At 43.6% G+C, this 16,392-nt stretch overlaps 1 protein-coding gene across 1 annotated transcript in view; it reads left to right on the forward strand.

The window, feature by feature from the left end:
- Positions 1-7,276: 7,276 nt before the first annotated feature.
- Positions 7,277-16,392, forward strand: part of NAMPT (nicotinamide phosphoribosyltransferase) — a 29,617-nt gene continuing 20,501 nt past the window's right edge. Inside the window, exon 1 of the mRNA XM_063396882.1 lies at positions 7,277-7,434. Within this exon, the coding sequence (XP_063252952.1) occupies positions 7,375-7,434 (60 nt within the window). The 5' untranslated portion in view covers positions 7,277-7,374. The remainder of the gene's footprint in view (positions 7,435-16,392) is intronic.

A 16,392-nucleotide genomic window follows, 5' to 3' on the forward strand; every position in this document is an offset into this window, starting at 1 on the left:
AAAAACAGTTCAAGGCTGAAGTTCATGTGAGGACAGTGGCTGATGTCATAAACTGGGAAACTGTAACTCCTCTAACTGATGGGTTGTAGCAAAATGCCCACTGTCTGTCCCTTTACTGCTTTTTATAAATGTCTTGATTTATCTTGGTTTGCTTCAGGTGTTCTCCTGCAAAGCCAGCATGAATATTACAGAAATTGAGCAATCAGTAAATATTTATTTTTTTCCATGCTGTCTACTCATAAAAAATCAAAACAAACCAAAACAAGCAAAACAAACAACAACAACAACAACAAAAAAAAAAACCCAAAAAAACAAAACAAAAAAAAAAAAAAAAAAAACCAACAAAAAAAAAACCACAAAAACAAAAACCTACCCAACCCCCCCCCAAAAAAAAAACAAAAAACCCAACACACAACAAAACCCACAACTCTGGATAATTGGTGTTTCTAGGGAGTTCTGGGGTGGTTTTTTGTTGTTGTTGTTGTTTTAGTTGTTTTTTTTTCTTCACAAAAGGCACAAATCAAATGAAGGAAATAAAACCTTCTGCTTGCTAGAATTAAAATGGAGACCTAAATCATTAGAAAGTCATCTTCTGTATTTCTAAACTGGACAGGTGGCATTTGATCCTCAGTCATAACTGTGGCAGCTTGATTGAACTTTACATGTGCTGCAAAAGTGTTATCAACCTTGTATTTTCACCTGGACACACAACTGTGTATGTGTCTCTCGTGTCTGAATACACACTGTGTATTGTGACATACAAAACAAAAGTCAATCAGTTTAGCTCCAGGTCTCTGATCCCTCCAACACACAAAGCTCAATTATGCCCTGCAGACACTGTGGTTGCTGTTGTAACTGTGTTAGTGCAGGGGCTCTGCTTGGAATCAGCCCACACATCAGGTGATAAATACATAACCAGATCCAGAATATACTCCAGAGCAGTAAACACTGCTTAAATTATAAACATAACTCTAGATAAACAGCAGTAAAATCTTTACACTCTGATAGAACATCACAAATTCTGCATTGGCCAAACACTGCTGAAGAAACAATTTAGAAGTATATCTGAATTCTGAAATAAATGTATTGGAAATATTTCATTCTTTTTCCTATCAAAGCCAGAGACATTTATTATGATGAACTCTATTTGACCAAGCTGATACTCATCACTGCAATGAAGTGGAGTTGGTTTGAGAGGCAGAGAAAATACTTTGTGCTGATTTGATTTGAAGGAAAAGAAACTCAGCTGTTTGAATGTTTGAGAATCTTGGTACAGGTGATTGACTCTGGTATTCCTGTCAGCTCCCTTCCTGCACTGCACCCCACACAGCCATCATTTGACCAGCTGCAGAGGCTTATTTTAGTTGCACATTAATTGTCCCAGGGACACAGTTTAGCTCAGAGGTTACTATTACAAAGTTTATTGGCTCAGGTACAGTGCTGCACAAACAACATTACACAGTGTTTGGTGTCACTTCAGGAAGCAGTTTTGCCATTTTTATATGACCTGGGACATAAAGAACCAGCTTTACTAACTCAAGCCAGCTCCATACAATTGTATATCTGAACCACAGTACAAACCCAAGAAAACCCAGAAATGCAAAACTTGCACCATTAACTTTATAAAGCCGCATTAGATTCAGCAAGCTCCTGCTCAGGGAGCTGTTTCTTGATCCAAGCTGATGCTAGACAGATGCACTCAAATACTCATGAGCAACATTTACTTGTCTCATAGCTCATGAGGAGATCCCAGCACAGAAAAAAGAGACAGCAAGTCCACCTGAGTGGCTCTTGGTAGAAGGTACCTCAGGACACAGCCAAAACTGGTAAACTGTGCTGGATCCACAATGCCAACTCAGAACCAGTAAGGCATATTAGTAATAGTAATTTTCAGGGTATCCTGTGTCATTTCACCCATCTGTGGGACAGCAATTTCAAGCTATCTCAGCTTTACAATACTCTGAGCAATGAAGTGACTGAGCTTCTGTTACTCTTTGAAGAACATGCAAACACCTCAGTAGTGGTTATGCAATGCATACCAAGAAATAACAATTTATATTATGTGATACATTGCCATCACCATAATCTGAAATTCACCTCTTCCAAAAGTCAAGGCAAGAAGTCTCACAGTGTGTCTGGAAGGCTACCAATCCAGGTGCCAGCAGAAACATAGGCACTGGCTTCCAAAGATAAGACCTAGAGGCCAGATGTAGCTCTTAAGAATGTATAAAGAAAAGCTGACTTGCTGTGAGTCACCCTCAGAAGTGTGACAAACATGTGAAGGCCAGAATTGTTTATTCACTTCTATGGAAAATAATCTACTTCTCTGTGATTCCTTGTGATTGGGATACCATTTACAGGACTACTGATGGATATGGTTTAGAAATTAAGAATTAAATTCTTTAGCACATTAAAATCTGCTTGGATAAAATCTGATTTATTCTGGAGTCCCAGCCAGGTATCCAAGGTGAAAGAACACTATGAGAACACAGCAGAGATGTCTCAGAATGGTGTAGGATAGAAAGCTTTAGGAAGGATAAAAGAGTTTAGCCTTGGGGGAAGGGTCTACAGGTTCAACTCTGTTTTCGTTACAGCTTCACAGCAAAGAAGTGTATGCAGCAAGGTGCCAAGTGACAGATACCTGATAAACTCCAGCTGCACCAGCCTGGCCATCAGGCATCAATGGACCTGGTGCAAAAATTGTAAGTTTAAACACCACCACAAGTACCTAAAGCACAAAGAAGCACATTTAAAATTCTGCCCTTTTGCCAGCATATCTGAAAAGAAAAACAACAGCATTAAGAAACAATGTTGACATTCAGTCTGTCAATATGCCTTGGATTTATCATCCAGATAAAGGGAGCACAGGGGATTTGTTCAGGCTCAGAAGTAACAACCAAAACAACCAGAAACACTAGAGAGTTCATGCCCTGTACATAACCATGTGTGTGCAGAAATTCCAGTCACAGCAGTCCTCTATGCAGTGGTCACAGGACTCTCACAGATAGATGAAATAAACATCAAATTTTGCAGCAGTGACTGAAGAAAAGATATAATGTGTCCTAGGGTGTCTTTATGATGCTTGTACCCCCAGTCATCTGTTCTGTTTATGCTGGATATTAAGTTCTGCACCTTTAAGTCTGGTTCCAAAAGTGAAGGGAGAGAGAAGGAGTGTGCAGTTTGTTTGCAGACACTGCCCTTGCTCCTGCACATTCCCTCTCACGGATTGTGCTGACTGCAGCACGGACAGCGGGAGAGAGCTCTGCTTTTAGTTAGGGGTTTTTTAGCTAGCTGAGGCAGAGAAGTTCCCCAGACTGTGGCTTTTCTTTTCCTAGGAACTGATCAGCTATTCTCTGGACTGAAAACACAGAAAAACCGGGAGCTCACACCTGTGGCCCACCAGGGCTCAGGACTGCTGTATTCCAGCGCCGGAGGGACTGATAAGAGACAGAGCAAGCCCAGCTACACCCACCACACAGACCCCCTCTGAATCTGCCACCTCTTCAGAACAGCGAGAGGTTTCATTGTTTAATATTAGTCACTTTTTATTGCTTGTGAATACTTTGCTTGTTAAATAAACAGGTTTTTTCCACTTTTCTCCAAGGAAATCTTTTCCCGAACCAGTAGGGAATGGCCCCTTAAATCCATTTTCTAGAGGAACCCCATTCAGAGGTTTCATCCCAAATCTGCCCTAAACCAGGACACAGTGTAATACCCATCTTAATTTGACTGTCCTTGCATACTTCCTAAGACATCAGCCTGAGGACATGTTTACAGGATAATTTTCCTCCAGATACAAGCAGGCCACATTATGGACTTTATATACATAAAACGTTGTCTGCACAATTCTGCTAGACAGAGTATCATTTATTATCAGGAATCCCCAGGGAACAAAATATGTCCCTGGATTAATATGAATTTATTAACGCTACCATTAGACCTTTGTTTATTGAAAATATCTAAACAAGTACCTCTAAAAATCTCTCACATGCCAAAGGAAAATGTTGGAAGATAACTATTGAAGAACCTCAGCTCTGTCTGCAGGCAAATGGTATCAGAAACAATTTAGCTGAGCTCGCATTTAAATTTTTGGTGTGGTATTTATATTTCTTGGTGTGGTTCTTTCTGGAGGGAGAAGTTGAGCCCCATATACATTACAAATCCTGATTTCAACAAGCCAGTAGAACAGTCCAAAATCAGTTTTACAGATAACAGAGGACAGATACAGCACAGAAATCAAGTATTTGAGTTTTCCAGGATTATTTCTCTTTCAACATTGTAACAGTGCTCCCACCATGCTGCAAGAATTCTATTTAATTTTTTCCAAACTTAAAATATGTTCTCCTCACCAGCCAATAGTGATTTAACATAGTTCTGTTTAGCATTTTCTATTAATACCCTGAAATACCCTAACTTTACAATATTTCATTATAGATATAGCTTAAGATATGTTCATATGAGCTAAATTAAACCATTATTCGAGCTGTGGCACAATATAAGATACCAGAAAGAGCCAGCAGGAGGGGGAACAAGATGCTGACAAAAATTCTGAGTAAATCATCATTAATTATTCTATTGAAGGCTTGAAGATATATCAGCAGAATTCTGTAGTGAGAAATGTCATTAAAAAAAACCCTATAGAATTTTTCTGACTTTTCCAATTTCTTGCTACAATTTAGATAAAAGACTGATCTGATAAAATAACTTTTTCTTTTTACTAATCAGCTTTATATGAAAGCAGAATTTTAAAAAATATATAAATTAAGCTTTGTCCCTTGCAGCAGAGAAATTCCACCATGAAAAAGATAAGGACAAATAACACAGATAAAGGATGTGTTAAGGAGCAAAATCCTGATGTGACACCACATAAAAAAGCTATGTGACAAAACAGAGGAGATTTGCATATAATTTCAAATCATCCCATGATCCCATCCCATCCCACATTGATGGGACATTCCACAAAAGGAATCCTCGGAAGAAACTAAGAAAGAGGTAACTCCAGACAATTTCAGAAAAATACTTTTTTTATTTAAGGGGAAAAAGTAGAGCAGCTTTCTAAACTAGCCAGCACTTTTAGATAAGTTTTCCCAGTGGAAGAGAGCAGATTGAGTTGTCTATGCAGCAACAAACAAGACAGAGATGAAGAAGGGAAGAGCTATAGAGAAACCTTAGAAAGAAAATGGAAAATTCGATTTTTTTTCTCCTATGGGGAAGCTAAGGTAAGAAGATAACTTTGTGTCCATGAGACTGAACAAAAGCAAGTGGAAGAGCTAAGACAAGAATTAGTTGCAAGTTCATGCTAATAGCAATAACAGCAATTACCATTGCTGTTTGCAGATTTTGTTGAAAAGCAGCACTCAGACAAGCTGGCAGAGGGAAGCATACAGGAAACTCCTGCTGTCTGGAGTCTCTTAATGTTTCCTTCTTCACAGACCTTTTCCTGTTCTAGGGAAACCCTTTCCTTCCTGAGAAAACTGAGAGTAGTTTCCCAGAATCACAGAATAGGTCAAGTTGGAAGGGACCACAGTGGGTATCTGGTCCAACCTCTCTGCTCAGGCAGGGTCAGCCTAGAGCACGTGGCACAGGATTTTGACTGCATGGTTCCTGAATATGCCCAGCAAGGGAAACCCCACAGCCTCTCTGGGCAAGGTATATATATATTTATTTATATACAACTGGTGCTTTTCTCTCATGGAATGGCATAAAACAAGAGTATGCAGAGGTCAACAGGGACTCACAAGGGTGATCAAATTAATATGGCTCACAGGGACATTATGGATGCACCAGGATCTATACAGAATGATGTCAGAAATTCAGAAATACCTAGGTCTCATTCCTAACCTTACTCTTTGCTTTTTTTTTTTTTTTTTTTTTTTTTTTTTTTTTTTTTGGACATCCTTATTTCTATCAGAATCTGTCTGGCGAAACCCCGTGTTTCTGACTCATACTGATAAACAGTAGTTATATAGTTTTTAGGTTTGTATAACATCAAACTACCTAAGTTTTAATTCACCAATGATTTTAGAGAAAAGGCTAACTGAGCAGCTATTTTTTAATGCAGTAGGGTAGCATTGTTATGATTATATGGCATATCCATATGCCTGATCAGCAGAGAGCAAGGCAAGCATCTTCCAGCTGTGGGTGAGCCACGGCTGTGACAGGAACTGTATTTGCTGCCTGCCCCAAAAGAGCGTTCTCTCCTCTCAGGGAATAATTCATGGTCACAGAATCCATTAGGATGGAAAAGACCCTTGAGACATCAAGGCCAACCTGTCACTGAACATAACCGTGTCACAGACCATGGCACTGAGTGCCACATCCAGATAATACCAGATAAATACAATCCGGAAACCTCAAGTATTTACTCAAATTAGAATACCAGTTAAAATTATAATAATAAAAGAGAGTTTTTGGAAAGCGAGTGTAACTTTTTGTGTAATTTATGATCAACAGCAACTTTTAAGAAGGCTCGGGAGTATTTTCTGTCAAAAAGTGTCATGCTCCTCCACTGAGGCAGCCGGTGCCGAACGCAGGCAGTGGAGGTGGGTGAGGATCTGGGTGCTCGGGGAGACCGGGAGGTGCTTTCCCATACGGGCATCAGCCCAAGCCCCGGTAAGAGGACCCGTACGGCGCAGCGGCTGCTCCGGAGCTCGGCCCGGCCGGGAGCAGGTGCGGGTGCGGGCGGAGATCCCCCCAGGGCCGCTCCCGGTGCCGGTGCCGCTCCCGCCCTTTCCCGGAGCCGCTCCCGGTGCCGGTGCCGGAGCCGCTCCCGGTGCCGGTGCCGGAGCCGCTCCCGCCCTTTCCCGGAGCCGCTCCCGGTGCCGGTGCCGGAGCCGCTCCCGCCCTTTCCCGGAGCCGCTCCCGGTGCCGGTGCCGGAGCCGCTCCCGCCCTTTCCCGGAGCCGCGGCTGCCAGAACCGAAAGCGGGCCCTCTCCCCGCGCAGGCGCAGGCGCCGCCGCCCCGCCCGCCCCGGGCCCTCCGCCCGCTCCGCCGAGCGCGCGCCGCCGGCCGCCGCCAGAGGGCGCTCGCTGGTCGCGCGGTGACGTCACCGGGCCGGCCCCGCCCAGACCCCAATGAAAGAGAACGTGCGGCGCGGGACGCTCCCCGCCCGCCCCTCCCCCTGCACGACCGGCGGCGGGACCAATCAGAGCCCCCTCGACCCTAGGCCCCGCCCTCCACGCGGTGACGTCACGGCACCGCCCTCGGCGGCAGAGCGGCACAGCCAATCAGCGCCCCCGCGCGCGCCCGCCCGGGCCGCGATCCCGTGTTTCCGCCCCGCCCCCTCTCTCCCGCTCCCCCCGCTCCGAGCGCCGGCGGTGGCGGCGCAGCCGGGTCCTGTCCGTGCGGCGGCGGCGCCTCCCGGGGCTCGGCGACATGGAGTGCGCTGCGGCCGGGGCCGAGTTCAACATCCTCCTCGCCACCGACTCCTACAAGGTGGGCACGGACAGTTGGGCGGGAGAGAGGGGGTCACCTCTGCGGGCACCGGACCTGCCGGGGCGCGCCATCCGCGGGGCACCGAGCCAGGCCGGCCCCGCCGCCACCGGCCCTCTGCCCGCCTGGGAGGGCTGGGAGACCCCTCGGGGCGCCAGTGAGGGTGCCCGGGCGGTACGGGGGGCATGGCGGAGGCCCGGCCGGGGCTGCCCCTTTCGCCCCCGGCAGCCCCGAGCCGCTCCCGGCGGGTGCCCGGGGCCGCGCAGCCGGGGGGCGGCGGCGGGGCCAGAAAAGAAAGTGAAAGCGGGCGGGGTGGGCGCCGCCATCCCGCCGCCGCTGCGCGCGGGGGGCGGCCATGGCGGGCACGCGGGAGGCGGGGGCGCCCGGCCCCGTCCGGCCCCGCCGCCCGCCCCCCGCCCCGGCCGGGGTCGGAGAGGGCGCGCAGGTCGCTGCCGCCGGGCAGGCGCTCCCGCGTCCCTCCCCCTTGGCTCCATTCGCCCGTCGCTGCCTGCGGTGGTGTGCCTGCGGTGATGCAGCGCGCTCCGGGAACCCCCTGGCGCAAAATCCGCGTTTTGTCGCCCTGTGCTTAGCTCCCGGCCACTGCGTGTCACATCGGCTGGGCAGGGTATCGGTTCGGAGGGGACAGTCGCACTGCACGGCTGTCCCTTCGTTTCTCGGAAATAGCGGTGCTGACAGCAGTGGCAAAGTGCAGGCGCCCTGTCCGCGCTCCGGGGCGGTGATTTCCGAGGCAGCCGCTCCTGGCGTGCCTCGCAGCGAGCGTGCCCGGGCCGGGGCCCTGCCCTGCCCTGCGCGGCGGGCGCGTCCCGAGCCTGGGCACAGCCAGCGTGCGACCCCCGCCCCGCCGGACACGCGTGCCCGGCCTCTCCTGGGCTGCGAGAATCACTTATTTCCTTCAGGAGCTGCACTGCAATGTCGGCGAGGTTGTCGGTGGCCTAAACAAAACTACGGCAACAGTCCTGGTTACCGGTGTAAAGCATTTTTTGTGGTTTAGCTCTTTGAACACTGGGCTGCTGGGATGAGTTTCAGGGATGAGGGCACTTCTGGATAGAGGAGTTCAAAAAGCAAAAGCTATGTTGTGACCAGGTCTTGTTACTGAGTAACTACCAAAGTACAGATCTCAGTATGTGCTCAAGTTGCTGACTTGAGGTGATATTATTATTATTACTACTATTATTATTTTCATTATTGATATTATTACTATACATTACATCAAGAAGTAAAGAAAGTTAACAGTTATTGTTGCTGTTTGTAGGAAGGAGTTTTGGAAGATGGGAAGATGCTGATAAATCTTGGAGCAGCTCAGTCAGGGCATCCTGACGCTGCAACTGAGGGCTTGCAAAGCTGCTTCCATTCAGGGTGTAATCTGGCTGCAGTGCTCTTTATGAACTAGGTTTAAATGTTTGTTATCTAACTTATTCAAATATGGAAGACACACTTTTTTCCATGTCTGAGACTAATCACATTAAATACTGCAGGCCTGGGTTTAAACAGTGTCTCCTTTAAATCTAATTTGCACACTGCTTTTTCCAAATTCTCTGGGTGTGCTCAAGAATTGGTGGTAGTGCGGTGCACTGGAGTGACATTAAACCAGTTTGCTTCTGTTTTCTTTGCTGTTTCATAGTATAGATGACTTGGAAACATTCCAGGAGTGGTAGAAATCTTAATGAGGTCAAATAAAGGCCTGAGGTGGTTTTTTTTTGGTTGTGGGGTTGTTTGGTTTTTTTTCCAGTTTAAAACTGAATTTGGATGAGGTTTTCTGTGGCAGCCATGAGCATTTTATGTTATATTTAGAACAGTTACCACCCTCAGTTGCTTTGTTAGGGCTATTCAAATTGTCTGTCTTTCCATATGTTTTTTTACAAATCTTAGGAACTCCAGTGTCTCTGAACAATGCTTAAACAAGGAGCTGCTTTTATCTTGTTAGGTAATATGAGCAAACATCACTTATCTTTTCCCTGGATGATACTGTTGTTTCCTAATCAATGAAACACACTTAGCAAGAGCACTTTCAGTAAAACTGCACTAAAATATCTGGTAGTTTGCAGTGTCAAGCTTTTTACAGGAGTTACCAAACACTCTTACTAGCAATTAAAACAAAAGTGAGAGTTGATAGGGGAATTTTTCTTTCTGTTTTTTTGTTCGTTTGGGTTTTTTTTAAGATAGTTCTGCTGTATCCACAGCTGCAGCATCTGCTTGTGTATGCAGAACTCTCTGTAGAGTTTAGACTGAGAAAAAACATGGGTCAGCTCAGAAGTTTGCATGATGATCCAATTGCAGTAGATGCCAGTCCACACGAGCTAATGTTGGTGACGAAAAATCGCATAGAAATAAGCAGCTGTGAAAGAAAAAATACATGCAGACCATACTGAGTGGTACAACCCTAGCTTAGGCACTTGTCCATCAGAAGAAAGTTGTGGTATCTCAGGGTCATATCTGTCACAACTTGTTAGTTTGAATACTAGCTCCAGTGTCCCAGTTCTCTGTTGCTGCAGTTGGAAATTTGGGGTGAAAAGACAACTCATTAATGGTTTAGTGCCTATAAATTTCAGAAAAAAGTAATTTGGTATGGCAAAGATTTGTCTGATGACAGCCAATACAGCCTCTCCTCCTTCTACACTATTTTCCTGTCTTCATGTGCATGATAGGACATTTCCTCTTAAATAACAGATTATGAAATACTCAGTTTCAAAATCGTAAATGTGTTTTTGAAAAACTGCTGAGTATCATGCTGACTGCTAGTAAAGTGAATATTTCTAGACAAGAGTAGTTCCCAGTAGGTGACTATGCACTGGTTCCAGTACCAAGTGTCCAGTATAGACTGAAGCTTACTCAATTGTACAAGTGCTCCAGGATTTTGAGACTGGGCTTCAAGTTATACATTTTATCTCTAAACCAAATTACAAGATAAATGTTTTTACATCACACAGATTCTTCATCCTGTGTACTTTGTTCCATCTTCTTAAGCTTTTACAAATCCCCCAAAAGTATAATTCCTTCTGTATGCTGGGAATTATATGCCATCCCCTCATAGGCATATGGTATGGTGTGTGTGCAACCTGCTGATAAGTAACAACAGTCTCTTTAATAAAATCTTCTGATCATGAACTTCTCAAGAGATTCATCAGTGCAATGTTATCTGGGGAACGTCTTTGTCTTTATGTGCAGTATAGCAGTGGCGTTTCTATCAGTGAAGTTTTCTGCTAGTGACATGGTATTACTGAAAAGGGGAAGTATTTGAGGTCAAAGTCTTTGTTGATAGAAAGCTGCAAGTGAGTGGGTATCAGCAGGCTCCTTGAACGTCACTGTTTGTGCTGTGTGATGTCTTAGTCTTGTGTTTATAGCAAGGCACAATTTATATAGCTAGCTATATATAGATTATACAATACCCTATAGCAATCCTGCCCCTCTGTGACAGTGGGGGCAAGTGAAGGGCTCCATGCCCCTCAGTGCCTCGTTGATGTGTCATTGACACACCTCCTCTGCATTTGCTTTCTCTTTGATTCCCAGTGCTCTGTTTAGCCTATACTTCTTTATTTCTGCACAGGAAAGAAATATTCCAGGGTGTCTGTAGTCTGAAACTGTATTGAGAGGAGGCAGAGCTGTGTTGTTCAGTGGGAAGGCAGCTGTGACTGGCACGGGCCTGGCCTGGCTTGGATGGACCGTGAGCTGCAAGGGGGAAAGGCTATGGACAGAACCTTGTTTGCTGGAGTAATAATAGCTTATTTTGCTTTTGCCAATAGATCTATTACTGTTGCTTGGCATGTTTCGTAATTAAGCTGATAGCTATAATAAGCTGCCATGCAATTACCTCTTAGGAGGAGCTGACTTGCTATCTAGACTGTAAATGAGATTTGTTTCAGAATTAATTTCTTACTAGATGCTTCAAGGAAACGCAAAATATATGTTTTAACTCTATATGCCTTACATGTTGAATTTTAAGTATTGTCACTTCAAATGACTTCTTTTAATCTGTGTGGATGTAGGAGAGCACTGACTTCTGAAGCACTTCACGTGAGTGTGTGTTTATTCTAGGCTCTGACAGCCTGTATATTCTTTATTTAGAAGGCTAGATGTATGTGAGGAAGAGACATGAGTACTTTTTATCCTACTGATTTTGACTAGTACTTAATGACTGCAAAATATTCTTTACAGCAGCCCATATATATTTTCTTTTCCTTAATTAAAATCTTGTGGTGGGAGTGTGAATGTGTTCTCTTATCTCCTGTAATTCTTCCAGCGGAAAAAGCATCTGAAACTTCTGGCTTGACACTCCTTGTAAGACTCAATCCTCACACTCTCTAGGTTCATTATCTTCCAGGTTTTGATTTGTAGTACCTGGTTCTGTTACAAACCCCAAGATACCATTGCTTGAAAGGAGCACTGCAACTGTACAGTATTCAGACAATTTTTAAATTAGTGGGAAGCAACCCCTCCTAGAAGCATTGCAGCTTTCATTGTTGAAAAGGTAAATGTTTTTTCTTTTCCATTAAGGAGCAGGAAACTTAAAGCAGCATGTGCAGTAGTACAGCTGACTAGTCACAAATGTGTAAACAGTAAACATAAGGCATTTTGTCACCACTTTTGTGATAATCTTGGATGTAAAACTGCTGGTTTTGACTGAGGTAGAGTTAATTTTCTTCTTAGTAGCTGGTATGAGGCTGTTTTGGATTTGTGCTGAAAACAATGCTGATAATTCAGTGGTATTTTTGATTTTGCTGAGCAATGCTTGCACAAATTCAAGGCCTTTTCTGCCCCACACACCATCCCACCAGCGAGGAGGCTGGGGGTGCACAGGGAGCTGGGAGGGGACACCAGGACAGCTGACCCCAGCTGACCCAAGGGATATTCCCTACCACATGACACCGTGCTTAGTGAATAAAGCCTGGGGAAGAAGGAGCAAAGAGGGGAACGTTTGGAGTGGTGGCATTTGCCTTTCCCAGTAACTGCTGTACGGGCTGGAGCCCTGCTTTTCTGGGAATGCCTGAACACCTGCCTGCCCATGGGAAGTGGTGGATGAATTCATCACTGTTCTGCTTTGCTTATGTGCAGAGTTTTGCTTTCCCTATTAAACTGTCGTTATCCCAACCCATGAGTTTTCCACTTTTACCCTTCTGATTCCCTCCCCTATCCCACCGGGAGGAGTGAGTGAGTGGCAGTCGGGGCTTGGTTGCGAGTTGGGGTTAAACCACAATAAAAACCATAAACATCTTTAGTGGTAAAATAATCTACTGCAAAATGTAGCTGATTTTAAGCATTGTATTTGCTCTGAGAAATTCTAGTTCTAGTGCTTACACTTGACCTTGTGTTTTAAATGAATGTGGACCTGGTCAAGTATAGCATCTCTGCTGATAATGTGCAGCTTCCATAAGAATTCAGTTGCTTGCATGTGCTTTCCTTATTTTTCATAATACTGACTGATCTCTTAAATTTTTTTTCTCACCTCTGATCCTCTTATTTTTTAAAATACATATAAAGAAATGGTGGATTGTTACATACAGGTAGAGATATTATAAAAGAAAGGCCTTATAAAATCAGACCTTGCTCTGATGAATTACTAGCTAGTCTGTAAGTTCCCAGAAGAAAGAATCAAAGGAATAAAAAGTCAGTTAACACAACAAACTATTCTAATAACAGAACCGTTTGCACTTGTAATAACAAAGATCTATCCCAGGAGACTCCACAAAGGAAAAATATAAACACCTGAGTAAGGAGAGAATCTTACCCCGTACACACAAAACACCTTTTAACCAATGAATTAAGTGGCAAGAAAACTACTAGCCAGTTAGAGATGGACATGAAGTCTGTGAAAACTGTATAAAAATGAGTTATGTGAATAAAGATTCAGCTTTTCCTGCATGAAGAAACTTGAGTCCCAGCTGCTTTATTGCAACGTTGGATGAACTCAAATACAGAGACATTAGCAGTGGTACAAGGTGATGATTCAGTCATAACCTCCATTAGCTTATCACTCTCATAAGAGCAGATATCTCCCAATATTCTCACTTTGATTCTTAAACATTGTCTCAATCTTTTGCATTCTAATAAGGGGCCTGGAGTCTCCCTAAGGCTTTTTTTCCCCATGTGAATATGAAGCTCATATAATCAAAATAGTAAGATTGTACTTGACTCTTAGATTTATTTTTTTTTAAACTCACTTAAAATTGTCTTGCACTTTACCTGCTGTTGTTGGATGCCCTTTTGCTTGAGTTATTAAAGATTGATTCTTCTGACATTTCCCCCTTGTTTAAATAAACTTATCATTTAACCATACTGGCTTTTGGTTTGGTTTTCATTTCCACTGTTGTGGTGTGCATTCCTTCTGTGATTGCTTTGAATGCTACCAAAGCATCTCTGTTGAATATAGTGAATATACTAGTCACAGTTGGATTGGGTTTTCTCTTGAAGAGAATCAAATGCCTTATAACTGCTGTTAGTTATCTCATCTCAGTGAGGTATATCTGATAGCTCCTAAGTCCTGGTTCACCTCCTTCTTGTTGCTAATAATGTTGTTTTCCATGTAGGTTGTTGGCAAACTTTGCTCTTAGTTGTTCTGTTGGCTAAATCTCCTAAAGGTTTAGGTAAAGCAGTATTTTATACCATGGCCTCTTTCCACAATGTTTGCAAATAATATGTAATATGACAATTCATGGAAGTCTTGGGGTGCTTTGCAGAAGTCTCCCCAGTGTAAATACCAGCAGTACCACTGCACTAAAATTGTCTAACTCAGTAAGATTACTGGGGATTGAGGATCCCCCAAATATCTCTTGCAGATCAAGGCTTGCAGTACAGTGACCAAACCTGTGCCTCAGGTTCTCGTGCAGACCTGCAGTGTCCAGGCCATGCTACTTCTGGCTTACCTGCCACCTGTCCCTCTGATTCTCCATGGTTGTGGCTGTGTGCCACCATGGGCTTGGTGACCAGATTGGTCTGTACCCATTTTGCAGTAAGGAGTTTTCAAAATAGCTCCAGAAAGTTCAAATACTGGTGTCATCTTCTCACATGAGAGTTAAAGACAAGATCCTGCTGGGCAAGTGTTTGGGGGTTTGATTTCTTCACTGAAGACAGGGCTTGTAAGTATCTTCCTGTTGGTTCATGTTGGCATCTAGGGGAGCATCAGGAATTGACACCAATGGAGATTTTGGTCATACCAGACTTCTCGCGTCCCATCTGTTTTTCCCATGTTTTCAAATGGTTGAATTATATAGGCCTAAATAACCTTTTAAAGTAAGTTCGTTGCAATATCTTGTGCAACAAAGTTTGTAGATGATAAGAATTTTTTTTTGTCGTAGATCTTCCTATCTAGCTTTGAAAAATGCAGCATTTACCTCAGTCATCCCTATTTTATGGTGAATACCTGTTAATTCCTTTTTCTTAAAATTTAACTCTTCATGTATGGGATGGGTTTTTTTGATACATGATCTAAATGCATTTCGTGCTTCATGTTTTTTTCCTCAAAAGTCTTGATTTACTTAAACAGATGTAGTCCTTGCGGAGGTATTCTTTGTTCAGAATATACCTTTATTTGCATTAAATTTAATAAGGAGCTATCACAACTGGAATAAAGGCACTCTATTTCAGTCATAGTACATAATCTTGTAGGTAGTAGTTCCAAGGCTATTTGTCATATGTTTAATAGACAAAACCTAAACCACAGCCTTTGAACTAAACATCAAAAGGCCTTTGAAGACACTGGGGAGAGTTGTTTTCTTGTAAGGGTCTCTTAATCCCAGTAGAGGCTTTTGTTTGCTTTTCTGTTTGTTGGTTAGGGGCTTTTTCTTCCTGAAGAGAAAGGGTTTCCTATTGACTTTATAGTCACTCCCACTTACCAAGAGCTGATCTTTACAAGTCCTGCTTCTGTCACCCCCTAACTGAAAGCATAGAGTGATCAATACTGTCTCAATCTCTAAGTCACATAAAATTTAATTTCAAATATTGTGTACAATATTGCCTCTGGTTGTTCTTTCTACTTTCCTTTAGGATACAGAAAGGTGCAAGTCTTCATCTGACTAGAAGAAAAAATCAACAAGAGGCATTTTCTGAAGCATAGTTTTCAGCATCCAAGTGCCTTATAGCATTATGTTGAGTTTTTCCTTGTTGGTTGGTTTTGGTGGCATTCTTTGTGTCTTCTGTGAACTGTTCCCACTCCTAGACCTTGATCTTTTTTCACATTTTTTTACCATCAGGCATTTCACTACATGCCAAACCTCCTGACCACCAGTATAGCAGATGGGTATTTTTTCCCTTGTCACAGAACCCCAGAAATGACAGCCAGTACAATCAGCTGCTGTGACAGTTTGTGGGCAGATATCCCTGATAAGTACAGTGTCCTGTCTGAGGGCTTGGGAGCAAAACAGATGGGCAGATAACTCAGCAGGGGTTGTAGGTCTCATGCTTAACTTCTCAACACCTCTACAACATAAAATCAAAGAATAGTTTGGATTGAAAGAGGCCTTGAAAGACCACCTAGTCCAGCCCCTCTGCAATGAGCAGGGGCATCTTCAGCTAGATCAGTTCCAAGCCCCATCCAACCTGACCTTGGGTGTTTCCAGGGATGGGTCACCTATAACCTCTCTGGGCAACCTACTCCAGTGTTTCACTACCTTCATCATAAAAAAATTACTATATCTAGTCTGAATCTACCCTCCTTTAGTTTTAAGCCATCATTCATTGTCCTATTGCTACAGGCCCTGCTATAAAGTGTGTCCACATCTTTTTTGTAAGCCCCCTTCAAGTAACCAGTGGTTGCTAAGTGTGGTACTTTTAAGATTGTGATTGTGCCTTTAAATATTGAGTAATATTTAAGGGTGTCTCAGCTTTGTAGGTAAAACGAACAGCTTTATGGAGTGTCAAAAGAAGTATCTTTAAAATTACAGCTGTAAGGTTTGCTCAGATGTAAATATTTTAATTGCCAGGGATGTGTATTTTCACTGCTTAAATAGA

Source organism: Prinia subflava, chromosome 4 (genome assembly GCF_021018805.1).
Source record: "Prinia subflava isolate CZ2003 ecotype Zambia chromosome 4, Cam_Psub_1.2, whole genome shotgun sequence".
In the NCBI taxonomy this organism is placed as follows: domain Eukaryota; kingdom Metazoa; phylum Chordata; class Aves; order Passeriformes; family Cisticolidae; genus Prinia; species Prinia subflava.